Source organism: Carcharodon carcharias, chromosome 31 (genome assembly GCF_017639515.1).
Source record: "Carcharodon carcharias isolate sCarCar2 chromosome 31, sCarCar2.pri, whole genome shotgun sequence".
Classification (NCBI taxonomy): Eukaryota; Metazoa; Chordata; class Chondrichthyes; order Lamniformes; family Lamnidae; genus Carcharodon; species Carcharodon carcharias.
This window is the reverse complement of record NC_054497.1, coordinates 15,082,578-15,110,514: the sequence shown is the minus strand read 5'-3', so window position 1 is coordinate 15,110,514 and position 27,937 is coordinate 15,082,578. Positions and strand designations below refer to the sequence as shown.

General features: G+C 43.3%; 1 protein-coding gene across 1 annotated transcript; it reads right to left on the bottom strand.

Moving 5' to 3' along the window:
- On the bottom strand, positions 1–27,895 carry LOC121271590 (neuronal pentraxin-2-like). The gene is made up of 6 exons (XM_041177624.1): positions 27,806–27,895; positions 22,568–23,209; positions 3,571–3,796; positions 2,002–2,246; positions 1,375–1,554; positions 1–281 (listed from the first exon to the last, which is right to left on the bottom strand). The coding sequence occupies exons 1-6, from the start codon at positions 27,893–27,895 to the stop codon at positions 63–65; spliced, it is 1,602 nt and encodes a 533-aa protein (XP_041033558.1). The 3' UTR covers positions 1–62.
- Positions 27,896–27,937: the final 42 nt, after the last annotated feature.

The following is a 27,937-nucleotide window of genomic DNA, read 5'->3' as shown; positions in this document are numbered from 1 at the left end:
CACACTGGAGAAATGTGAAGGTTGTAGAAGCTGCTTTGGTCCATGTCTGCGAGGGCAGGGGGTTAATTCCTTTCGCTGCACCTGTGGAAAGGCCACTTGGTGACTCCCCCGTATAGGTCAACACTGCTGCCCTCCCACGAGATAATGTTGCCCAAAGTGCTGGAGGAGCAGTTGGCCATACTCTGGACCTCGGCCGCAGTCAGGATCCGGTCCCAGATGTTGAATTCCGCCAGCTCCCCGACAAAGGCTTGTGTAGCATCGTATCTCCCCCCTGCCACATCCTGCACGATGGCAAAAAGATGAACTTCCATTAACATCTCGTCCAGTTGGATGTAAAATATACAGTCAGCGCCTGGAAGACTCGGGCCTTCCCGCAGCCCATAGAGCACCGGCCCCTCACTGGGGGGCAGGGGGGAGCCGGGTTCCAGATCGGCCATCTTGGGGGTTGGCTGGAGCCCTGGAAGGGATTTTGCCCGTCACATAACGTTAAGGACATTCGGCCCCTTCCGCCGGGTTCAACAATCAATTAAATTAACTGTTCAAAATGTTATGTTTTTATAGTCACATAGCAAGGGAAAGGGGTGGAGAGGGGGCAGGACTGATGGATAAGAGGAGGAAGGGGGAAGCGTTGGGGTGAGAGAAGGGGGGAAAGAGAAGGGAAGGGGGGGGGGGCAGAGAGAAGGGGAAAGAGGGAGGGAGCGAAGAGGGAGAGAAGGGGAGAGGCAGAGAAGGGGAGAGGGGTAAGAGAAAGGGGGCGAGAGAGGTGGAGCAAGGGGGGAGGGATGGGGAGAGAAGAAAGGAGAGAGGGAGAGAGAAGGGGAGAGAGGGAGGGGAGAGGAGGAGAGAAGACAGGGAAGAGAGTTGGGGTGGGAGAAGGAAGGAGAGAGAAGAGGGGAGAGAGGGGGGGAGAAGGTGTTATTAATTTGGTTGTTATGAGGTAAACTCTTTTATACAGATGACCGAGTTGAAAATTTCTATGTAAAGTGAAGGTGGTTCTGACTTCGGTTGATTAAGGTGTTTTTTCCAATAGTAAATCTTGACTGGGAGATAAAGGTGATCAGAGTGCAGCGTCAGTTGATAATGAACAGAATGGCTGGGACTGATTGACCAACGAATGTCTTGGTACAAAATCTACACAATTGGAGTTTGTGAGTCTCAGTCCCGCTGTAATTGGCTGAGATTTATCCATTTACAAGTGCAACATGGAATGGAAGAGGTCAAACTGAGTTACAGTCCTGGTCAGAAGGTCAACATCAGGCGTTAAGATGAAAAACTGAGGACCACATGTCACTTGTCCAAAAACATTTACTCTTTGCCATCAAAACATAATTCCCCTCTTGGTGCTGGCAAATCAATGAGCTTTCCGGTACCTACCTGCTCTTGGCCAAGGACTAGAGTGCCTCCTGGTTTGATTGGGTGCCAAGCAGCCAGATTATCTCCTGATCCTCGTCGCTTGCCATCCTGATACACCTCCCAGACACCATCCCTGGTTGTCCAGGTAATGCACACATGGTGCCACTCTCCATCTTTAACCTCCAACGGGAGGCGAGTCACCTACAAATACAACAATTATTGTATCCTTCCTTGCTGAGATACAGAGATCTCCCCAATAAACCCTATAAGCAGCCATCGACCCCAAAAAACTGCAGTCTCTCCATGAAACAGCCATTATCCCTAATATACATTCAACTCCCCTAAAAACAGCAATATTCTCAATAAACAATTTCCCCATAAACAGCCATTATCCACAACAAACATCGATTTCCCCAATATACAGCAATCTGAACATGTGAATCTCAAGGTGTATCAAATGGCCTTCCTCATTGGCAATTATCATGTGATTTTGTGACGAGTTAATTTCAGGAGCAGGAATGGCTGGCTGTCTCTTTCCTCTCTAGTCGGAGTGCTCAGACCAATTAGAACATCGCTAGCACTGGCCCAGCTGAGATTCTCTGTCAACCATAATTAATGTGCTCAATTACCAAAGAAATCAATGCTTACTTTGTCATTGATCAGCAGTTCGATGGGATTCTTCCCCCACTCAAGTAAGACCATCTCATTCACTTGCCCAGGAACTGCATATGAGAATGGCGTTCCAATCCCCACAGTCCCCTTTGACTTCACCCACAGGCAGATGGTCAGTGTGTACAGCTCTGGTAGGCTCCGTTTCATTCTAGCGTACATATAATTCGTCCTTACTGGGAATGAGATTTTGTAACCTTCTTGCAATTTATACACTGCAGTCTCTGTCGGGAAGAAGTTAAAAATGATTTGTTTTAGCCTTTATGATCACTCACTTCAGAGTCAGAAAGTCATGGGTTCGTGTCCCAGTACAGAGGCTTGAGAACCAAACTCCCACTGCAGTGCTGAGGGAGTGCTGCACTGTCAGAGGTGCTGTCTTTCAGGTGGGGTAAAAGGCAGAATACCTGGAGAGGGAAGAGAAACTTTGTATATCTAAGTTAACAAAGAACTGCTGTTGCTAGGCTAAAGACTCTTGCTAATTGGTTAAAAACACCTGACCTAAGAGAAGTATTCCTTGAAAATCTTAGTCTTTAAAACCCTCAGTCAATGAGGGTGTGTGTGTGTGGTGTGCCTGAGAAGCAAGCTGCAAGAAAAAGATACTCTTTTTCCCTCTCTCTGCCCCACCTTTGTGTTCAACCTTCCTCAGAAATGTCTCATCGGAGTAAAGCTTCTGTTTTTATTTGCAAGTCTGCAAAAGTTGTGATAAGTAAGAACAAGTTTCAAGGGCAGTTTCACCAAAAAAATCCATCTGAAAGAACTTCCGGACCTATTGTGACCAGAATTCTGTTAGATCAACAGTGTCAAGGTCTCTTCAAATTTTATCCTTTTAAAGAAACATTCCCATACTCCCACCTCTGCAGGGGACTATGTTTGTTTTGTGTTTGTGTGAGTGTATGGGGGTTCAAATATCTTTTTTTTTAAAGGGGACAATCGTTACACTTCTAAACAACAACTTGTATGTTAACCAGTTTATTAACTTTTTTTAAAAAGTAGATTGTTTCATAATAAATCAATTTCTTTTGTGTTTACTGAAAGAAGCCTGGTTTGAGTCTTTTTATGTTGGGAATAACAGTACCAAAGGTAACAATTAGCCAGTTTTGTGAGTGAATTAAACTATTATTGTGACCTGTGGAGAAGTGGGGCTGGAATTAATTGTGAATTCCTCCCATCACAGCCTATAACACCCTGACTCCCGCAGTTCACTATCAGCTTTTCCTTGTGTCGGCCATCACAATGAAAGCTCTGAGTCAACACTAGCTGTTGTTGCTGTGAAGATGTTGATACTATAGTGCCAGTTCTAACTCAGGAAACCAACCACACAGTAAGCTATGGTATATCAGACTGCCTCTTGAACTCACACTGGAATGCAATCGCTGCAGCATAATTCCAGCTAAAGGACATTGATCTAATCTGCTTCCCTTCCACCCACTGTGTGAGAGTGGCAAGTCTGCCTTCTCTCAGTGTGTGCTCTCAGGAATGCTGTTTAGAGAACCAGCCCTATTATCTCCCACATGACTGGCCTGACCATTAACCTGTCCTGAGACTTACCTTTCTCCAGCTTGTCAATGCGCTGGTGAAGGGCCTCTAGCTGTTCCTCCAGGTGATGTCTTTGTCGATCACTCTTGTTTTGCAGTAAGGATCGCTCTTTCTCCAGTTCAGAGAGTTTGGAGAGTAGCTGAGCTTCCAGCTCCTGGATCTTCAGGTAGATGTGACCCCGGGGTTGGCCAGAGAGTGCAAACATCGAGGAAGCGTTGCCCCGAGTCAGCAGCTCCCCCTGCTCCCCAGGAGAGAACGAAGAAGAGAACAATCAGCAGCATTGTAATCACAGACAAGAGAACAGGAATTATCATCAGTTAGGTGGGCATCCCAGTGCCTGGACACTGGAGCCTTACCAGGGCCCCTCTGGCCCAACCTACATTATGTCATGGGATCATCTTCTAAGGTGCACTAAGAAGACCCTGTAGCTTTGAATTACAATGGGGTATGTGTCAGAGGGTGGCGTATGTGCCCCACAGTGGGGTATGTGTCAGAGGGTGGCGTATGTGCCCCACAGTGGGGTATGTTCAGAGGGTGGTGTATGTGTCACACATTAGGGAACACATCAGGCAGCAGAGTATGTGTCAGTCAATGGTGCACATTACCCCAAATACCAGTGTTTAATGCATTCTACCAAATTCTTCTCTGCATCATTCTAAAGCAGCAGAATTTGGGGTTTGAGTGTGTTAAATGTTAACATTGACCACACCAACTGAGAGCTGTCTCCTCACTTTACTAGCCCACCACACAGAGTGGCAGCAGGAGTGTTTCCTGCACCAACTCAACCCATGAGCACAACAGATGGACCCTGTGGAGCTATCAGCACCGAGCTATATTCACAGCCTGGGAGATACCATCTGGTTTCAGTTTCAGGCCAACATTACTGCAGCATGTCACAACAACAAACAAAAGGCTTGATTTAGAGAATAGCGTAAATAACCTCAGAATATCTCAAAGCAATTTGTGCCCAATGAAGTACCATTCTTGAATATGTAACGTTGGAAACATATCAGCTAAAGTGTGCACAGCAAGATCCCATAAACAGCAATGCAATAAATAATCTAGTGGTCAAGGGATAAATATATTGGCCAGGACACAAGGGAGAATTCCCCTGCTCTTCATCAAAAAGTGCCATGGGGTCTTTTACATCCACCTGAGAGTACAGATGAGCCCTCGATTTAACAACTCATCTGAAAGACAGCACCTCTGATGGTGCCACACTCCATCAGTGTTGCATTGGGAATGTTCAGCATGGATATGTGTTCAGCCACTGGAGTGGGCTCTGTAAGATATTGCTGTACAATAACTTTATAAAATCCTAAGAAATTTATTGAACATTATAGCATTAGTTCTCTCTCTCGCTCTCTCTCTCTCTCACTCTCTCTATTATAAGGAAAGCTCCCATAGCAGCTTCCTGGGGTAACAAACACAAGATAGTGAAGGCCATTATCTCTGCCAAGAACATGTCTTTAGAACAGGTTCTGAAACATGATGTTGCTAATTCTGATTGGGGTGGGAATGAGGGCACAGTGACCTCATGACCCATAGGTAAACCAACTGCCTGAAGGCAAGCGATGAGACACAAAATGAATTCATGGGCTTCCAATGGAACTTGGAGAGATTACCTTGAATATCTGTCCCTTGCCAATGAATAAGTAATTGACATAGACTCCCAGAAACAAGATATATAAACAGAGTCGAGAGAGGGAAAAATCACTTTGGACAGGAGAGAGTTTCTCGAGTTGGACAAATGCTGATTCAAACCTAACCCCTTGGCTTAGCTCAAGAAGACTTTAGACAGAAGAGAGTCTTTCGAAGTGATCCATGCTGGCTGAACCCTAATACTTTAGCTAGCTCAAGGAGACTGAGGATACCAAAAGAGACTCCACTTCAAGCCATGGAGTTCAGCTTCATCCATCTGTATGTCAGATCTGGGACCAGTAAACCATTCTGGGGAGAGGGCCACCCTCAGTCATGGAGATCAGCAATCCCCTCATCCCGCATCCGTTTGTCCAATCCAGGACCAGTGAACCATTCTCACCTGTTAGGGGTCGTATCTCTTCTCTGCCTGTTTCGCTTTTGTATCATATCTAAACTGTTGCTTCTTAATAAACTGCTTTAAAATCGCTTGTGCCTTCAGCCCCATTTTTGGGTAATCTGTGACTCCTGGACCAAAATCTTACAACTCTAACCCATGACCTTCATGATTCTGAGGCCTCTCTGTATAACTGTGTATCTGTCACTGTCTCCACCTGTGAATGTGTGCCTGTCACATTGTGTACTTGTGGCAACGTATACAGTGCGTACACAGTGTTATCTGTATCAGAGTATAACTGCCACAGTGTCATTTATATCAGTGTGTACCTGTTACAGTGTGTATCTGTCAAAGTGTGTTTCTCTATCAGTGTTTACCTGTATCAGTGTGTACCTGTCAAAGAGCCACCTGTATCAATGTGTACCTGTCAAAGTGTGTTTCTCTATCAGTGTGTACCTGTTATAGTGTGCAGCTGTCAAAGTGTGTTTCTCTATCAGTGTGTGCCTGTATCAGTGTGTACCTGTTACACTGTGTTTCTCTATCAGTGTGTACCTGTTATAGTGTGCACCTGTCAAAATGTGTTTCTCTATCAGTGTGTACCTGTATTAGTGTGTACCTATCAAAATTATGTTTCTCTATCAGTGTCCACCTGTATCAGTGTGTACCTATCAAAGTGCCACCTGTATCAGTGTGCACCTGTCATAATGTGTGTTTTTTTATCTGTGTACCTGTATCAGTGTGTACCTATCAAATTGTTTCTCTATCAGTGTGTACCTGTATCAGTGTGTATCTGTATCAGTGTGTACCTGTCAAAGTACCACCTGTATCAGTGTGTACCTGTCATTATGTGTGTACCTTTGCTAATTTGCACCAGAAGATGTGTTCATGATCAACCATAGAGGCTCAGGTTTGTTTTCTCTTCTGAGTTCCGTGCAGTGTTTGCTGTTCTTAAATATTCCCTAGAGTGATGACATCACCTGTATTTAAATGTATCACTATCAAAACCATTGAGAAGGAAAAGGAGATGGAGAGAAAAAGCAGAAGGGAAAGATAGAGAAGAAGATAGAAAGAGAGGAAGAGAGAGATGGAGAAAGTGCAGGAGAGAGAGAGAGAGAGAGAGCAGGGGAGAGTACTGCTATGTCTCTCCTGGTCCCAATGCTTTTGTCTCTACAAACACTAAACTGTGGTACCAAATGGGGTGAAATCAGAAGTAGGAATGGGAAAGAAAAGGAAAAACAGGGAAGGAAGGTAAAAGATAAAAAAGAGATGGAAACAAAAAGGAAACAGAGAGAAATTGGGCAAGAGATGGAGAGAGCAAGAGACAAAAAAGAGAACGTGTACAGAGAGACAGAAAGACCAAGACAGTGAGGGAGAGACAGATCTGAAGGGAGAGAGGGGATGGTAGAAGTGAAGGAGAGGGAAGGAGAGGGATTGTGGAAATGGAGGCAATATCAGTCTCAGCATAAAGTAGATTGGCCATTTTCCCCTTGGTTCCGCTTGAATCAGACATGGTTGAATCAGAGGCGGGTCCACGTGTTGCAAGATTCAGTGGACTCACCCTTCCATGCCCCCTGCCCCCTACTACTGCACCCCCCGCCCCCCACCAACACCACACACCGCCCCCCCTCCCCCGCCCCAACACCACCCCTCCGCTCTTGTTGGTTCTGAGCCAACCTTTTCCCTTAGTATCTGTTAACTAATTATACAATGATGTGACTACAGGAGCAATCCTTGGAGCATTCTTTAATGGAAATTTGGGACTTTTTTTTATTAGTTTGAAATGATTAATGTATTGCATGAGTTTTGCCTGAACTTTATAGAGTAAAATCTAATCAGCCAGGTCCTGCAGGAAATGTTTAAAAATAGCATTTGGTTGATGTACTAAAGGTGTTCAATATGTAATGGGAAGCTGTCATCATTGATCAGTAGACTAGTCTGAACAGTGTACAGAAGTGTAGTGCTTATGTTACTGGACTGATAATCCATGAGTTCAGATCCCATCAGGGCCTTTCAGGAATTTGAACTGAATTTTAAAAAGAATAATCTGCAGATATAAAGCTGGTCTCATTCAAAGTGACCATAAAGCTGAAAAACCCCGACTCATTCATTAAAAGACAGATGGAAAGGCTTGCATTTGTATAGCGCCTTTCATGACCTCAGGCTGTCTCAAAGCGCTTTGCAGCCAATGAAATACTTTTTAAGTGCAGTAGGACATGTAATGTAGGAAACGTGACAGGCAATTTATGCACAGCAAGATCCCACAAGCTGTGAGAGATAAATATTGTCCCCTCCCCACTCCCAGGACAGTTTCAATGCTCTTCTACAAAATAATGTCCTAGCACCTTTTATATCAATTGAGAAGGCAGATTGGGTTTTGGATTTTACACTTGGTGCTCAGCACTGCTCTGGGAGTGTAAGCTGAGATTTCTGTGCTTAAGTCCTTGCTCACTAATGTCCTTTGGGGAAGGAAATCTGTCATCCTTCCCTGGTCTGAACCTATATGTGACTCCAGTCCCACACCACTGCAGTTGACTCATAACTAACCCCATGAAGTGTTTAAGAGTATTGCTCATCACCACGTTCACAGGGTAAGTAGAAATGAATAACAATGCTAGCCTTGCAAATGACACCTACATGCAGAGAATGAAAAATACATTTTTAAAAATTTCTTCTCACTTAAAAGCTGGTCTGTGCAACTGAGTCAATCTGTGGAGTGGGGAGGGGGGGAGACTGTTCAGGAACCTGACAGTTGATAGCTGTGTTATTACTAGAGATTTGAAAAGCAGACTGCAGCCATCGCAGACTGAATTGCTGATGACAACTCAGGCAACATTTGAAAACTCAGCATCAGATTCTACATGTTCACTGACTACACCCAGCTCTACCTCATCTCCATGTATTTCCAGCCTTCCACCGTCTCTAAACGATCAGACTCTTTGTCCAACATTCAGCACCAGATGAACAGAAATTTCCTTCTATTAAATATTAGGAACCGCAGCCGTCATCTTCAGTCCCTGTCACTGGTTCCATCCCTCTCCCCGACAATTGGCTGGGGATGAACCAAGCTGTTCATAATCTTGTGTCATATTTGGATCTAAGTTGAGCTTCCAACCACAGATCTGCTGTGTTACTAAGATCGCCTAATTCCACCTCTGTAAAACACCCAATTCTGCCCCTGCCTCAGCTCTTCTGTTGTTGAAACCTTCTTCCATGCCTCCAGACTTGACTATTACAACACACTCTTGGCTGGTTTCTCATCGTTAACCCTCCATAAACTTCAAATCATCCAAAACATGGCTTCACATATCCTAACTCATATCAAGTCTCATCCATCCATCACCCCTGTGCTCGCTGACCTCCATAAGCTCCTGGTGAGGCAAGGCCTCAATTTTAAAATTCCAATCCTTGTTTTCAAATCCCTCCATGGCACCAACCCTCCCTATCTCTTTAACTTCCTCCAGCCCCTCAACCCTCCAAGATATCTCTGCTTCTCCAATTCTGGCCTCTTCAGCATCCCAAACTTTATTCGCTCCATCAGTGGTGTTGCCAGAGCCCTAAGCTCTGAAATCCCCTCCATACCTCTTTTAAACTTTTAATCATCTGCCTTAATATGTGGCTTGAAGTCCATTTTTTTTAAATAATTGCTCCTCTGAAGCATCTTGGAATTTTTATATTCTTTCATGGGATGTGAGCGAATAAAGTTTGGGATGCTGAAGAGGCCAGAATTGGAGAAGCAGAGATATCTTGGAGGGTTGAGGGGCTGGAGGAAGTTAAAGAGATAGGGAGGGTTGGTGCCATGGAGGGATTTGAAAACAAGGATTGGAATTTTAAAATTGAGGCCTTGCCTCACCAGGAGCTCATGGAGGTCAGCGAGCACAGGGGTGATGGATGGATGAGACTTGATATGAGTTAGGATATGTGAAGCCATGTTTTGGATGATTTGAAGTTTATGGAGGGTTAACGATGAGAAACCAGCCAAGAGTGTGTTGTAATAGTCAAGTCTGGAGGCATGGAAGAAGATTTCAACAACAGAAGAGCTGAGGCAGGGGCAGAATTGGGTGTTTTACAGAGGTGGAATTAGGCGATCTTAGTAACACAGCAGATCTGTGGTTGGAAGCTCAACTTAGATCCAAATATGACACAAGATTATGAACAGCTTGGTTCATCCCCAGCCAATTGCTAGCCCAGCATTTATTGCCCATCCCTAATTGCCCTTGAGGTGGTGGTGATGAGCTGCCTCCTTGAACCACTGCAATCCATGTGGTATTACAGTTTACTACACTACTATATAAATACGAGTTGCAGTTATCGTTAGTAATGATTATGTTTGGATCAGGAGTTATTCAACTCACAGATTATAAAGATCTAGTTTCCAGAGTGCTGCACACTGCAGTTTAGACACCAACAGCTGTAGGCTTGAGTAAAAAGATCAGGAACACTTAATATATTAACACAACTAACAAAACTCATTAGAACTCAATATTCCCCAAAGAAGACAACTGACAAGGAATTAGCAATGTGCTCACTAAACGTTGGTAATTGGGAGCACTGTGTGTCTGAGCCACAGTTTCATATCTAAACTTCATATTCAGAACATGAATTCTCTGCAATAGATCTGAATGGTAAATGAGTTTATTGTAATCAGGCTGAATTAAAGTGTGTGATGGGAATGGAGTGAAGGGAGCTGCTCTGTGAACATTCGATGCTTGTGAGAGCTTGTGCTGCACAAATTAACTGCCATGCCCCTTACATTGCAACATTCACTATAAAGCACTTTGTGAAAGGTGCTATAGAAATGCAAGTTCTTTCTTTTCTTTACAATTGGGAGTGAATGAGGAGGGCTGATCTATTAGATTCTATAGGGAGTGAATGGGGAGATCTACTACACCAAAATTAATTTCCTTGATGTTGGCTGTGTGAGTCTGACATACTCTTCAATTATTTATTCACATGTTTGATGAGACCAGTTTCTGTGTCTGTAGCAATTTGTTTCAGTGCTTTCCATTCAGATGCAGCAATCGTGCCCAGTGTCAGTGCCTTTTAAAGATCTCAAACCAGACAGGGATTTTTTAATTAACCTGAAAAACCCAAGGATATAAATTTATCATGTTATATATATGTATAAATTAATCAGGGTAAAATTGGAAAGCATTGGAGAGATGGAAAATATTAGTTTTTGGGTACATTATTTCAAACTGTGGCAATGCTGTTCCTCTTCCTGTGTATCTTTCTTCTTCTATGATTTTGTCCCCATTTGCCAATTACCTATTGGTTAGGGAGTATTGACAAGCTATTCTACCATGAGGGCATCACAGAGCAGCCCAACCCTGTCCTCACCCGACATTCCACGCGTGAATTTTCCATCAGGATTCACTGGCCCTCAATCAGGAGCAGGAATTTGGGTTGATTATTCCTGCCATGGGACCCTTGGTGCAGACTGAGGTCAGGGATCTCGGAGAGATCAAGAACATTATTGGGTCAGCATGGTCTTGCTATTGGCTGGTTTGTGCCACTAGCGAAGGGTGATTGTATACAGAGAATTCCAATGCAACAGTAAAATCCAGAGGCTTGTAACTCTTCAGGAAAATAAGCACACATGAATAATGGAAGGATACAACCATTTGGCCCATTAGTCTAGCCCATTTACTCATGACCCCCTGAAGCATTTTCATTAGAGACACTCACCTGAAAAACCAACCCATTCCCTCAACCCAAAATCCACACTCCTGACTCACCCCAATCTACCACTCCCCCCCAATCCCCAATCCACCATCCCATCACTTCCCTCAAACTACCCCCAATGCTGTAAGGTGATCAGAACTGGTTCAGGAGATTGCCCACAGCTGGCCTTTCACTAAAACTGCTTCTTTGGCAGCAGAGAATAAGAGAGGGATCTCTGCAGTGGAATCCAGTTCAAAATGTTGCTGTGTGATTAAATCTTTTCACTGACAAAGCAAATGATCAGTTTTATGCTTTTGGTGAGGGTCCAATTCTATTAGCAGTTTCACCCGCTGTTGGATACCCAGAGGTAGACACAGACTTCAGAGGCAGCTTGTACCAGTGGCTTGTACAAGCAAATAACACTGGGTACATCCTTTCCATCAGCTGCCTGACTGAATGAGTTTAACAGTTGCTCTATCTATTAATTGTCTCTCATCTATTGACAATTTCTCTACAGTTCCAATCAGCACTTTCTGGATTCCAATGATTCTGTTACTGGGGTATATCCTATGGAAGGACCATCCTTCCTAGAGCCACAGGGCCTATAGCCTGGGGCCTAACCAACTCTATAATGTCATTTCTGTCTTTGGCCCTAAACAGACTAATATCTCCACTTAAATAACAGAGAGTGGGATGTTGTGCATTAAATCACATGCAGGAACACAGGAACATAGGGATACAGGAAAATAGGAAAACAGAAACATAGGACATGGGAACACAGGGACATAAGACTTAGGAGCAGGAGTAGACTATTCAGCCTTTTGAGCCTGTTCCACCATTCAATAAGATCATGGTCTCAGCTCCACTTTCCTGCCTGCGCCCCCCATAACCCTTGGCTCCCTTGTCTATCAATAGAGAAGAGACTTGTTAGTGAGAGCTGAAAGTCAATTAGCAGTTGTGAAATTGCACCCTTGCGAACATAATCACAGGGGGGAGAGGGGAGGATTGGGATGGACAGAAAGGTATTGCATAGCTAATGAGTCTGATGTCAAAACAAGGCATTTGTGACAGGATGGTTTATTGAATATATCATAATATTATAATTGGCCGAATCAATGATTAAATCATTGGGGCCAGTGTTAATGAAGAAGGAGATCAATGAGGTCAGGGGTCAAGGTAGACAGGACACCTCCTCATTGTGAGGCCCAGGAAGTTATAGGAACAAGGGGAGACCATTCAGCCCCTCGAGCCCGTTCCACCATTCAACTAGACCATGACTGTCTGCATCTTACCAGGGTCATAGGGTTCACAGATAGGGAGGGAAACCACTGCAGGGAGGTCACAGGTTTCTTGTGGAAGAGTAGGGTGTAAGTTCTTGGCCTTACCCTGGGATGCCAATGAATCCACCCAGATGCAGGCTGGGGTTAAGATTACATTGGGTCCTGGTTATATCATTAGAGCCCAAACTGCTATTCAAAACTAGACAGGAACAGGATCAGAGAGGGATGTGACATGGGGCACAACCCCCCACCCCCCCATTGTGTTGATATTGTATTACAGGCATGAGGCACAAACTTGTAAATGAGAGTTTGTCATAATGACAGTAAACATGAATCTCCAGTGAAAGCACCAAGCCAACAGACAGGACCGGATCCAATTCAGATCAATAAGCTTGGCACAACTTTAAATTGTTTCTGTTATTAATTTAATTTAAATGAGAAATTATTCCATTGGGTTGACTATTGATCCATTGACCTATTGTAATCGGCCTGTCACACACCACAAGGCACAACAGGAGAACAAAGGTCAGATATTTCCCTAGATATTCTGAGCTTTGGGTTACCTGCCCTAGCTCGCTGAGGGCAGGAGAGGAGTTGGCAAAGCAAGGAAATGGCAAGAGTTAAAACCAGCCCTTAAAGCTAAACTTCATGGCTCTTTCTACTGAGAGTGAGGTTTGCATTTTAATAGCACCGTTCACAACATCATGACATCTCAAAGTGCTTCACAGCCAAAGAAACTCTTTGAAGTGTAGTCACTGTTGTAAAGCAGGAAATGTGGCAGCCAATTTGTGCATAGCAAGCTCCCACAAACAGCAGTGTGATAATGACCAGGTAAACCTGTTTTTAATTATAGTGGTTGAGAGCTGAGAACGGGGGAACACACCCCCACTCCTATTCAAACAGTTTAACATCTCATCTGAGAGAGAGCAAGTCTGACAATGCAGCACTCCCTCAATTCTGGCACTGGGAGCATCAGTCTGAATTATATGCTCAGGTTCCTGGAGCAGGCTTTAAATTGTCAACCTTCTGACTCGGAGCTGAGAGTACTACCCATTGAGCTAAAGCTACATAGACCACAGCAATCATTTTTGACAGGTTCAGCCATTGTTCACAGAATCACAGTGCAGAAGAGGCCCTTCAGCCCATCGAGTCTGCACCGACATGTGAGAAACACCTGATCTACCTACCTAATCCCATTTACCAGCACTTGGCCCATAGCCTTGAATGTTGTGATGTGCCAAGTGCTCATCCAGGTACTTTTTAAAGGATATGAGGCAACCCACCTCCACCACCCTCCCAGGCAGCGCATTCCAGACCATCACCACCCTCTGGGTAAAAAAGTTTTTCCTCACATCCCCCTTAAACCTCCTGCCCCTCACCTTGAACTTATGCCCCCTTGTGACTGTCAACTAAGGGGAACAGCTGCTCCCTATCCACCCTGTCCATGCCCCTCATAATCTTGTACACCTCGATCAGGTCGCCCCTCAGTCTTCTCTGCTTCAACGAAAACAACGCAAGTCTATCCAACCTCTCTTCTTAACTTAAATGTTTCATCCCAGGCAACATCCTGGTGAATCTCCTCTGCACCCCCTCCAGTGCAATCACATCCTTCCTATAATGTGGTGACCAGAACTGCACACAGTGCTCCAGCTGTGGCCTCATCAAGGTTCTATACAACTCCAACATGACCTCCCTACTTTTGTAATCTTTTGTAATTTTGCAACATCTAACAATCCTTAATCATCTAATGTACCTCACAGAGACCTTAGTGAGCCACTGGCCGTGACTGGGAAGGTTAGAAGGACCTGTTGCTCTTTTCCTGTCTTTTTATTTCCATATGTTGTATGGAGGTTCTGTCACTTCCTGCCCTGAACTGACTGCAACACTGTTATTCTAGTCCTTTCATCCCAGTCTATTCTGGGAATAAACACCATGTTGTGCAGAAACTGGAAATAAAGCCCGAGATACTGAAAAGGGGAAATGGAGGTTGATGTGATGCCATAGAGCACCCAGCTCCAACAGAGTACATAAGTTTAAAATAACATTTAGAAATTCAGAACGAAGGAGTCAGCATCTGAATTAGGGAAGAGGGGCATGAACTTGGGTTGAGGTCCCTCACAACTGTTGTCCATATCAAGGAGCCTAAATCAGTCACCCTTCCCTTTCAGAAACTGGTAAACTTGTAGTGCATTTGCAGCATTTTCTGTTTTTAAAAATTTGTTCTTGGGATGTGGGCTTCGCTGGCTGGGCCAGAATTTATTGCTTATTCCTAATTGCCCTTGGGAAGGTGGTGGTGAGCCACCTTCCTGAACCGCTGCAGTCCATGTGGTGTAGGTACACCCACAGTGCTGTTAGGAAGGGAGTTCCAGGATTTTGACCCAGTGACAGTGAAAGAACAGTGATATGGTTCCATTTCAGCATGGTGTATGACTCAGAGGGGATCTTCCAGGTGATCGTGTACCCATTTGTCTGCAGCCCTTATCCTTCTGAATGGTAGAGGTTGTGTGTTTGGAAGGTGCTGTCGAAGGATCCTTTACAAGCTGCTGCAGTGCATCTCGCACATGGTACATGCTGTTGCCACTGCACATTAGTTGTAGTATTGGAATGCACACGCACACACACACACACACACACACACACACACACACACACACACACACACACACACACACACACACACACAACTTCTATGCGCACAGGGATACATATGCATATCACCCACATATGTACATGCACACTGAGCAAGTTGCCAAAACATATATATGCATTTCTTTATCCATCATTTTCTCCCTCAAATGGTGAGCTTGAGGATCAGAATTAAAAGGATCTTTTCAGATTTTGCCAAAATATGACTGAAAGGACAAATAAAATCAGTGCTTTTAACATGGGCCCCATACTCAGTAAAACAAACCAGAGGTATCACCCTGGGATCTTCACCAGCAGCATGGCAGGGTGTCAGAATTTTAAAACGTTTTTTGCTTTCTGACATTCTCAATTTGTTGGGAATTTATAATCAGATTGTCAGCCAGTGCTCACTTTCTCAGCCTCTATAATGGAATCTCACCTTTCTCTCCCCACTTTACACTTCGGTTTTATTTGTATTCATTACATCTGATTTTTCAGAGCCTTCATAATCTTCAAAGGCTGAAATTCAGTGTAAGGTTACTTTTTGAAGTGGTTAGTCTGTTGGTCTGAATCCAGCAATGTCATGCCAACATACCAGATCCAAAAGAAAGTTTCAGAAAAGAGGGAGACTGGGTGAGGCAGTTTCATTAATAACCTTTAATCTAACTTCAAACCCAAGCCATTGGCAGCTGAAATGAAAGCCAGACCAGAGGTATCTAATGTGAGATGTATCTGAACTGTTTGTTGCAGTTCCCAGAAGGAATGGAACAGAATGAGTGCCTCCTAACCACCACCCCCCCCAACCCTGCACCACCCATCTACCCACCCCCATCCCCCCACCCACGTGCAGTACCTTACTGAATGCCTTTTTGAAATCCAAATATATTATATCTACTGATTCCCCTTTAACTATCCTGCTTGTTACCTCCTCAAAGAATTCTAATAAATTTGTTAGGCATGATTTCCCCTTCATGAAACCATGCTGTCTCTGCTTAATTAGATTATGTATTTCTAAATGCTCTGCTATTACATCCTTTAAAATAGACTCCAACATTTTCCCAATGACAGATGTTAAGCTAACTGGCCTATAGTTACCTGATTTTTGTCTCCCTCCCTTTTTGAATAATGGTGTTAAATTGGCCATTCTCCAATCCTCCGGGACCTTTCCAGAATCTAAGGATTCTTGGAAGATTAGTATCAGTGCATCCACTATCTCTGTAGCTACTTCCTTTAATATCCTAGGATGAAACCCATCAGGTCCAGGGGACTTATCGGCCTTTAGCCCCATTAGCTTCCCTGGCACTTTTTCTCTAGTGTTAGTTATTGTATTTATTTCTTCCCCCTTTTTCCCCTTGATTATTTAGTATTTTTGGCATGCTATTAGTATCTTCTACTATGAAAACTGAAGCAAAGTATTTATTCAACTCCTCTGCCATTTCCTGGTTCCCCATTATTATTTCCCCAGCCTCATTCTCTAAGGGGCTTATGTTCACTTTGGCCTCTCTCTTCCTTTTTATATTTTCTGTTTTTATGTTACTTGCTAGTCTACCCTCAAAGTTTATTTTCTCCCTCTTTATTATTTTTTTGATCAGCTTTTGTTGGTTTTTAAAACTTTCCCAATCCTCTGGCTTACCACTAATCTTTGCCACATTGTATGTTTTTTCTTTCAATTTGATACTATCCTTAACTTCCTTGGTCAACCATGGTTGGTTTATCCCCTTCCTTGAATCCTTCTTCCTCACTGGGATATATCTTTGTTGAGAGTCATGAACTATTTCATTAAATGTCTGCCATTGTTCATCAACCGTCTTTTCTGCTAAACTCCTTTCCCAGTCCACTCCAGCCAACTCAGCCCTCATTCCATTGTGATTACCCTTATTTAAGTTTAGCACAGTTGTTTCTGACCCAAGTTTCTCACTCTCAAACAGAATGCCAAATTCTATCATATTATAGTTTCCTCAAGAATCCTTTACTTTGAGATGATTTATTAAACCTGTCTTATTACACATTACCAGACCCAAAAGAGCCTGATCCCTGGTTGCATTCACAACATATTGTTCTAAGAAACTGTCCCGAATACACTCTATGAACTCTTGTTCATGTCTACCTCTGCCAATTTGATTTTCCCAATCTATATGAAGATTAAAGTCATCCACGATTAATGTACTGCCTTTTTTACATGCCCTCATTATCTCCTGATTTATTCTCTGTCCTACAGTATAGCTACTGTCAGGGAGCCTATAGACCACTCCCATCAGAGTCTTCTTCCCCTTGTTATTTCTTACCTCCATCCATATGGACTCTACATCTTCTGATCCAAGATCCTTTCTGGCTATCCTACTTATTCCATCTCATACTAACAAAACTACCCCACCACCCTTTCTGTCCTGCCTGTCCTTTCAAAAAGCCACATACCCCTGAATATTTAGTTCCAAGCTTTGATTTCCTTGTAAGCACATCTCCATAATGGCTGTAAGATCATACCCATTAACCTCTATTTGTGCCATTAATTCATTTATTTTGTTCCAAATATTATGTGCATTTAAGTAAAGGGCCATTAATTTTGCCTTTTTACCATTTTTACCCCTTTGACCCTATTTGCTGCTTTTTTTTATGTTTGTACATTCTGTCCCTTCCTGTCACACTTTGGGTTTCATTATCTAAATAGCTGCCCTGCAAGGCTGCCATGTCCTTTTGCTTTGTAAGCCTACATATCCCCTTTCCAGAACCCTCCCCCCATCTATTTAGTTTAAAGACCTCTCTACAGCCCTAGTTATTCAGTTTGCCAAGACACTGGTCCTAGTACGGTTCAAGTGAAACCTGTCCCACCGGAACAGCAGTACTGGTGCCAGTGCACCATGACCTGAAAGCCATTCCTGCCACACCAATTTCTGAGCCATGTATTTAACTCCTATTTAATGTATTTACCCTGTGCCAGTTTGCCCATGAGTCAGGTAGTAATCCCAAGATTATTACCTTGGAGGTTCTGCTTTCTAGTTTAGCTCCTAACTGCTCAAATTCTTTCAGCAGAACCTCCTTTTTTGTCCTATCAATGTCGTTGGTACCAACATGGATGACAACAACTGAATCTCTCCCCTCCCACTCCAAGTTCCTCTCCAGCCCTGAGGAGATGTCCTTAACCATGGCACCAGCCAGGAAACACAGCCTTTGGGACTCATACTCACCACTGCAGAGAACAGTATCTATCCCCCTAATTATACTGTCTCCTACCACAATTACATTCCTATTTCCTCCCCCCCACTTGAATGGCTCCCTGTACCACGGTGCCTTGGTCAGTTCACTCATCCTCCCTGCGGTCCCCACTCTAATTCACACAGCTTGCAAGAACCTTGTAACAGTTGGACAGTTGCAGCGGCCAAGGCTCCTTGAACGCTACCCCCGGGTCCCCAAACCTGCTTTACCTGCAGTCACACACTCCTGTCCCTGATCACAGACCAAATTTCAATTACCTAATATGAGGAGTGCGATCGCCTCCTGGACCAAAGTGTCTAGGTAGCTTTCCCCATCCTTGATGTGGCGCAATGTCTGCAGCTCGGACTCCAGCTCCTTAACTCGGATCTGAAGTTCCTCGAGCTGACAACACTTGGTACAGATGTGTTCACTCTGGATTACCGTGATGTCCAGCAGCACCCACATGCTGCAGCAGCAACACATCACCCATCCTGCCATCACAATCATATTTTGTTCAATTTATTAATTAATTACTCTAGTATCACCACTCTTAACACTTTATTATAATTATTTTTTATACATGCCAGTATCGATCTAATACTTAACAGGCTATCTTTACGAAAAAGAGGAAAAAAAGGACTTAGATATCTAAACACAAACTAAAGACCTTACTTTTACTTTAAAGTCTACCTGCAGCATTTCTGACATTACAACTGTGACTACACTCCAAAGGTGATTCAATGGTTGTAAAGCACTTTGGGACATTCTAAGGTCCTGAAAGGCACTATAGAAATACAAGTGTTTATTTCACAATTATCCATCTATACTATTGACCAATAAATCAAATCAGGAGTGAAAATCTAGAAGGTAACAGAGTAAATATCTAAGTATAGACCATAAATAACACGGATTCACTTTCATAAGAAGCATTTATCACCTATATAGCCCAGTAGATTATAAATCTTCAGTTAACTATGGTCGAACACCGATGAACTGCTCACATTGCTGTGCCTCGAGTTCACACTTGCAAATTAAAGCTGTTATATCAAAACAGCATTTATTAATCTGACGGAGGGCTGGTTGTAAATGGGGTCCATCTAGTCAACATTAATCACATTTATATGAACATTTCAAACTCTGTCTAAATGCTAAAGTGATTTTCTTGTTACTAATAGTGAATATGGGAATTCATGTAGCTGAGGCTGTGTGTGTTGTAAATCAACAATATTCTAATCCATCCATGATTCTCAATTTGCTGCAATTTTATAAAGTAAACACAAATGTTTCTCTGAGCTATTTCTCCATCAATATTTACTGATTTACATATCACCCTAATGCTTTCTGGAGGAATTCTTATGGTTTGATATGATTCATAAATATAGCTCTGATTTCCATACACTGCAACTATTTTTATTGCCTAGCTCCACCCTGCCTCAATCTATCTGCTGCTGAACCCCCTCATCCATGCTCTTGTTACCTCCAGACCCAACTATTCCAATGCTCCTGGCCACCCATTTCCCATCCTCCATAAACTTTAGTTCATTCAAACCCCCTGTGCTTGCTGACCTATATTAGCTCCCAGTGTACAGATCCTTCGAGTTTGAAAACTATCGCCTGAGTGTTCAAATTGCTTCATGTTTTCACCTCTCCCTATGCCTGTGTCAGGAAGATATAATAATGTTATTGGAATTTACTGTAAAATAGTGGTATCTGTGTCTATATACGTGTGTGTGTGTGTGTGTGTGAATGTGTGTGTGCATGTGTGTGTGTATGTGTGTGTCTGCGTGTGTGTGAGAGAGAGACTTGATTGAATTAAAGGCAACTTGTCTGGAGGCTTTGATGTAACAAAAGATAAGATGGTTTGAAATGTTAAGTAGGTAAACAGGGGGAAGTTTAGAATGTAAGGTGTAAAAGGGCATTTGCATTTTTAAATAAACCAGGCTAGATTGTTTTCAAAGGAGGGGTGAAATGTGTCACCTAGCCAGGTGAAGTTCAGAAACAATGTGGTTATTTTTCCCAAAGATTACTGGTAAAATTGGTACTATGATAAATTTTTATGATCAAGGAGGTAAAGTACAAAGGCAGTGAAACAATGGGAATTTGCATTCAAAGGGGAAAGTATATATAAAGGAGAGAAGGCTGTGTGTAAAGGTGGGCATTTTAAGATCTAACAAGTGTGAAATGCCTTCAGCATCTAAGCCTCAAGCTGTTGTCTACAAAAACTGAAGTAAGGAAACTCACTTTGAATTGGATTGTTCAGGGTATCATGGTTCTTTGCCTGGGTCTTTTAAAATCTATGTCTTTTAAAATCTATTTACTGTTGCCTTAATGGAGGCCTAACTGAGAGTCATGTTAATTAGGAGATTTAGAAGTTATTATAGCAGTAATTTTTAGACATATGTATGTGCTTAAAATCATTTCTCTTATTAATAAATGTTTAATTGAGTTTTGTAAAAACCTATAAGGCTCAGTGGTCTTATTACTACTCAATTCAAAGCCCACATCTCAAAGCATACAAATTGTAAAAATAGTTATGGCAGTTGTCTCAAGTTGTCTCTTTGAACAATTCAGGATTTACCATTGTCTGTGCTATAACAGCCTGTAATCTCTCCCAGTCCTACAAGCCTTCAAAATCTTTGTGTTCCTTTATACATGGCACGTTGTGCACATTCTTTTCAACCCTTCCTTAGTGACTCTTTCTTTAGCCAGCTACACCCTTAGCTATGGAATTCCCTCCATAAACCCACTCTACCTCTCTCCTGCTTTGCCCCCTCCTGCTTTGACACCCTGCTTAAACCTACACCTTTTGAACAAATGTCTGAATATTTCCTTCTTTGGTTCTGTATCAATTTTTGCCTGAAGCACTTTGGGACATATTACTACATTAAAGGTGTTATATAAATGAAAACTGTTTTTATATAAGTATCAAAAGACTCATAGATCCTGAGGATCACTGGTACCAAAAAGAGTTTGCTTTCACTCACAGGTGAAAGATATCCATTATTCCCCAACATCAGTGAGACAAACACAATACTCAGTCTATCATTATGAGATATCATTTTATTTACACTGAGCTTTGCAGCAGATTTGCTAAGCAGTAAATTGCTGCACAAGTTGAACTGTCACAACTGGAAATGTAAAACATATTTCATACAATGCACTTGTTCTGGTTAGTATGCTGACTGTGTTTCTGAGGTTTAGAAATATCACTGCAGTTTCTTAATTAAAAAGGAACCTCCCTTCTTGCCCAGAAAGCAACAATCAAAACTGGGAGTTCAGAAACATGAGTATTGGCAATTCTCATGGGACAGCTGCTTCTACAAATGATTGTCAAAGGTCATTGCACCATAGAGGGAGAAAAGTATTCTAGCCAGCCTTCCTCCTGACCTCCCCAATGTCCTTACACATATACATCAATCAGGCCCACTGGATAATGAGAAAGAATGTGCAAGAGCGAGGTGATGGGTCTAAGTGCATAGCTGTCTGACAGAGCTACAAAGGCACGGTGGGCCGAGTGGCCCATTGCTGTGCTGTCAAGGTCTATGATTGGAAGCAGAACCCTGGTTGATATCCCTTTCCTACACCTGGGTGTTATGGCCAATGCCATTGCCTGAGTGCAGCCGGACAAAGGCCTGAGGTCAAACCTTCCTGTGCATTTTTATTGTGTCTTTGTTAGGCTGAAAAGCAGATAAAACCATTTTAATCAGGAGTATTTAGCAGGCACGGGGGTTGGGTGGGGGCGGGGGTCAAAATGGAACAGATGCTTCGGGGAATAGACGGTGTGAATGGTAACACAGCGAGAGCAAATGGAGGATTAGGTTGTGAATGTAAAGTCACGAATGGATTTCAAGGCTTTCTTTTGGCTCCCTCCCTGTTGCACATTGCCCTTTTAAACCATTTTCAAGTGTCGGTGATCGTTTTATTTTAGTCAAAAGGCTGAGAGAATTAACTGAGAGAATAGGGCCCCTAAAGCCTAACAGTCCCATCTCGGGTTGGTCCAACAGGTCCCTGATCGATTTCGCACTATTTGGAGGGGAGGGATATTTCAAGAACAATCTAGAACATAATATATATCGTCGTCGACGTGTTATATCTTTGCAATAAATCACCTTTGGTTTGTGAAAATACTTTTTGCAACATTGACAAATTGATATTACATGCCAGTCCAATGACAAACTGTTGCTGCTAGATAGGTTCAGAGTAAGATATAATTTACCTCCAGATTTTCAATGCTGTTCTTTAAGGAGTGTATGGTGTGTTCTAGCTCCTGCACTGTCTGCTCGGATTCTTCAGTCCCATCTTCCAAGCTGCTTCTTCCAACGTCCCACGCATATTCCTCGGGGTTATTTTGGAAAGAGCCCAGCTCCTGCCCGCTCTCACACCGGCTGAGTTTGCCGGTCAGTTCTCTGATGGTTTCCTGGTCACTGAGTATCTGCTCCTCCTGTTGAATGACCATCTGGCGGAGATGGTCTGCTGTGATCCTCAGCAGTATGAGGTCTTCCCTGATCGATGGAGAAGGGCAATCTTGAGCTAAAGGCAGGCAGAGGAAGCGGCTGGTGGTGCCAATATCTGAATCAGAGCCTAAGACGGGTCCTTGGCCAAGCTCGGAGCCCACAGAGGCTTTGCCAGTCTCAGGCTCGAAGGCGGCGGCTTTGCTTGCTGCGGTTGGGTGAGCGCGGTCGCTATCCGTTTCAGCACCGTGGACAGCTCCAGCGCCGCCTTCGGTGCCATACAAAGCTCCCTCTTCATTTCCAGCACCGGGGACAGCTCCCGGAGAACCCGGGGCGATGCTTGCAATGATGCATATAATTGCACCGAGAAAAGCAAGCATCCCTGCCCCGAGCAGGATGGTTAGATACTTCAGGGTGACGGAGTTTATGAAACACAACCAGAGAAGGAATCAATCACAAAAAGGCAAAAAAGCCTCAGCTTGAGGGAAGCTCTGAGGCACAGATGAAACACTGAGAAATAAGAATTAGAATGGCAATCCCTGGAAATCAGATGTCAATCACAGCCCACGTAGACGTCAATGATTCCCAGAAGAGCGTCCCATATTCTTAAAAGGGAATGTTTAACATTTCTTAAAGGGGCAACGCTCCTTGAATTTTAATGTTTGAGGAGAGCACAATACTGCTTCAGCAACTAGATTTGAAATGTAATTTTTAACAGTCACACTAATCTCTAAGAACAGGAAAGGGGAAGCCATGAGAAATACATGAGAATGAAAGGAATAAAAGGATTTACCGACTGGGTAAGATGAGGAGGCTCATGTGAAGCAAAAACCCTGATGCAAGCCAGATGGGCCAAATAGCCTGTTTATGTAAATTCCATGTAATTCTATGATGATAACCACTGTGTTTCTCTAGTTTACTGCCTAATTCAGAAGACTCCTTGAAGTGGAAGAGGCATTGGCTTTATCTGTAGAAAAATCATAACCACAACAGTTTAAAATTTGAATCTTCCAGAGAAAGTCTGACTGGATTCATTCCCCCCAACCCCCAACCCCACCATCCTAGGGAGGTTTATAATGAATTATACTTTTCTAAAATGCAGGAAACACCCACAGATTATGGTTTTGTTCATTTCTGCTTTAATGTTTTTGACTCTGCCCAGCCGCTCATTGATAATTCAAATTGGAAGATAAAAAACGAGGCTTAAAAAATAAAACTCTCAGTAAATAACACAGGACAGCCTATTCCTAAAGTGCGGCTCCACTCAGTTCATTATTTGAGATGTGTAGAGTTGGGGTGGGAGGGGGATGCTGAGAGTAGGGCAGGGGGTGATGGGGAGGTCGTGCCCCTGCATCATTTGCAGTCCCCAGCTTCCAGCCACTGGGGAAATCTGTGACCACCTCCCATGCCCATTGTCTCCATCACCAACTGAATGAAAAGTAACAATAAGAAGTGTAAATGGGCGGGGGGAACAATGCTGATGGTTTCCTGGGAGACTTCTGAGGACAGGAAGGATGTAGCTGGGGTGGGGGTGGGGGCGGAGGGAGAAACATTTGGAAGAGATTGTTCTTTGTTCTGTGACCTCCGTGATTCCTCGAATCAGAATAACCTAATCTATATATCAGCAACTTGGGATATCTGCAGTCATTCAAAGAAAAGCTGGGGCAATACCGTTGGCCTCAGTGTCTGCTGGGATTGAAAGAGGGAAAAATTCATGTTTATGATCCAGTGTCCGTCAATGGAATATATATATATTATATATAGGTGGGTGTGGGTGTGATTGTGTTTGTGTGGGCTGTGTATGTGTGTGTGTGGGGTGTGTATGTGGTTGTGGGGTGTATATGTGTGTGTGGGTGTGATTGAGGGCATGAGGTGTGTATGTGTGTGTGGGGTGTGTATGTGGCTGTGGGGTGTGTATGTGGGTGCAGGCTGTGTATGTTTGTGTGGGGTGTGTATGTGGGTGTGACGTGTGTATGGGTGTGATTGTGTGTGTGGGGTGTGTATGTGGTTGTGGGGTGTGTATGTGTGTGTGGGGTGTGTATGTGCGTGTGGGGTGTGTATGTGGATGTGGGGGGGTGTATGTGGGTGTGTGCATGTAAATGTAGATGAGCGTGTATATATGCAAGTTTGCGTATGTGATCATGTGTGTGTGTGTGCATGTGTGTGTGGTCTGTATGTATGTGTGTTTGTGTCTGTCAGTGTGTGCGAGTGTGTGAGAGTATGCATTGCACAACTGCATGCATGTTTCTGAGTGTGAGTGACTGTGGACCTATGTATATATGTGTTGGTGTGTGTGTGTACTTGTCTGTGCCTATATACAAGTGTGCATGTGGTTTGTTAGGGAATTTTTGAGTGAGGATATGAATAGACTTACTTGTGATGGCCTCCAGAGTTGAATATTCTGCTGGAGCTCAACATCCAGTCTCCTATCTGAAAAAATGGATAAGCAGCACTCTGTGGAATGAACTTGTGTTTGGGAGATGAATGAATAAAGGGAGGGAGAAAATGCAAATGATGTCTTTGTTAGAGGCCAGGGATTCTGTTCTATAAGCTTCCCACCCATCAGCACCATCATATTTACAATAATCATTGTGGATATTTCAGCAGCCACAGGAATCTTTCTCAGGTTGCAGTGTCATGGGGGAGGGTTCAGATAACTCCTTTAATATCACTCAGCATTTGACAATCTTTCAGTATAGTTGTACGTGAAATCACAGCCACATAAATCCATTAAGTCTGATTGTATCTCTCAGTAAAAAACCCTACTACATAACCAGTGATAGGCAATGTTTCCTTCTGAGCAATAAAAGCACATCACTTGAGAAAACAAGTAAACAGGTCGATGCATTTTGCTGAACTGCATCAGTCAGATCCATGAAACAGATATATCAGAATGCCACAGTAGGTCCCCAGTTAATCACCGTTGTGGCATTTGCAACAGATCAGGACTCTTAAGGCATTTTTCAAAGTGTTCTCCTAGTGAACTGGCCAACATTCCTTCCTTAGCCCATTCTATTAAAACAGATTAATCAGAATTACATCTTATGGGATCTCATGATGCACAAATTAAGAACATAGGACATAAGAGCTAAGGAACACAGGAGCAGGAGCAGGATATTTGGCCCCTCTAGCCTGCTCCACCATTTAACTGGATTGTGGCTGATTTTCTACCTCAATGCCACCTCCCCACACTATCCCTGTATTGCTTAATGTCATTGATATCTAGAAATATATCAACCGCTGCTTTGAATGAACTCCATGACTGAGCTTTCACAGCCCTCTGGGGTAGAGAATCCCAAAGATTCACCACCTTGTGACTGAAGAAATTCCTCCTCACTTCAGACCAAAATGACCCCCCCCCCCCCCCCCGGACTGGATTGCACTGGAGGGGGTGCAGAGGAGATTCACCAGGATGTTGCCTGGGATGAAACATTTAAGTTATGAAGAGAGGTTGGATAGACTTGGGTTGTTTTTGTTGAAGCAGAGAAGACTGAGGGGTGACCTAATCGAGGTGTGCAAGATTATGAGGGGCATGGACAGGGTGGATAGGGAGCTGCTGTTCCCCTTAGTTGAAGGGTCAGTCACGAGGGGGCATAAGTTCAAGGTGAGGGGCAGGAGGTTTAGGGGGAATGTGAGGAAAAACTTACCCAGAGGGTGGTGACAGTCTGGAATGCGCTGCCTGGGAGGGTGGTGGAGGCAGGTTGCCTCACATCCTTTAAAAAGTACCTGGTTGAGCACTTGGCACATCATAACATTCAAGGCTATGGGCCAATTGCTGGTAAATGGGATTAGGTAGGTAGGTCAGGTGTTTCTCACATGTCGGTGCAAACTCGATGGGCCGAAGGGCCTCTTCTGCACTGTGATTCTGTGATTCTGTGATTCTTTGAATATCCTTTCTTAGGTAAAGAGACCAAATCTGTACAGGTCTCATCAAGGGTCTATACAACCGCAGCAAGACTTCCTTACTCCTGTACTCAAATCCCCTCACAATAAAGGCTAACATACTATTTGTCTTCCTTGCTTGTTGCACCTCCATGTTAGCTTTCAGTAACTTATGAACAAGAACTCCCAGGGCCCTTTGGCACTTTTCAATCTCTCCTCATTGAAGAAAGACTCTGCATCTTTGTTTTTCCCCCCAAAGTGGATAGTTTCACATTTTTCCACATTATATTCCATCTGCCAAGTTTTTACCCACTCACTTGGTCTGTCTAAATCTTATTGAAGCCTCTTTGCATCCTCCTCGCAATTTACATTCCCACCAAGTTTTGTGTCATCAGCAAACTTGGAAATATTACATTTGGTCCCTACATCCAAATCTTTGCTGTAGATTGTGAATAACTGGGACCCAGGCACTGATCTTTGCAGTACCCCACTGGTCACAGCCTACCAACCTGAGAATGATCCGTTTATCCCTACTCTCTGTTTTCTGTCCATTAACCTATCCTTAATCCATGCCAGTATATTTCCCCCAATCTCATGAACACTAATTTTGTTTACTAATCTCCTGTGTGGGACCTTATTGAAAGCCTTCTGAAAATCCAAATACGCCACATCCACTGGTTCCCCCTTATCTATTCTGCTTGTTACATCCTCAAAAAACTCCAACAGGTTTGTCAAAAGTGATTTCCCTTTCATAAATCCATGTTGACTCTGCCCAATCTCACCATTATTTTCCACATGACTAGTTATCACATCCTTTAGAATAGATTGTAATATTTTCCCTGTTACTGATGTCAGGCTAACAGGTCTGTAGTTCCTGGCTTTCTCCCTCCGTCCTTTCTTAAATAGTGGGGCCACATTTGCAACCTTCCAATCTGCAGGTACCATTCCAGAATCTATAGAATTTCAAAAATGATCATCAATGCCTCCATTATCTCTACAGCCACCTCTTTCAACACTCTGGGATGTAGATCATCAGGTCCAAGGGATTTATCAATTTACAGTCCCATTAATTTCTGCTACTTTTTTGTTGATATTAATTTCTTTCAGGTCCTCAATCTCACTAGTCCCTTGATCCCCAATATTTCAGGGAGATTTTTCGTTTCTTCCTCCATGAAGACAGACACAAAGTATTTGCTTAGTTTCTCTACCATTTCGTTATTCCCCATTATAAATTTTCCATTCTCTGCCTGTAA

What these genes read in the sequence shown, in the direction of transcription:
- LOC121271590 (XM_041177624.1), bottom strand. Translation starts at nt 27,895, where the DNA reads ATGGTAGAGAAACTAAGCAAATACTTTGTGTCTGTCTTCATGGAGGAA. An exon ending in AACTGCTGATCAATGACAAA is followed by an intron (nt 1,555 to 2,001) that starts GTAAGCATTGAT and finishes TTGTATTTGTAG; the next exon opens with GTGACTCGCCTCCCGTTGGA. An exon ending in TAGTCCTTGGCCAAGAGCAG is followed by an intron (nt 282 to 1,374) that starts GTAGGTACCGGA and finishes GCCATCGTGCAG; the next exon opens with GATGTGGCAGGGGGGAGATA.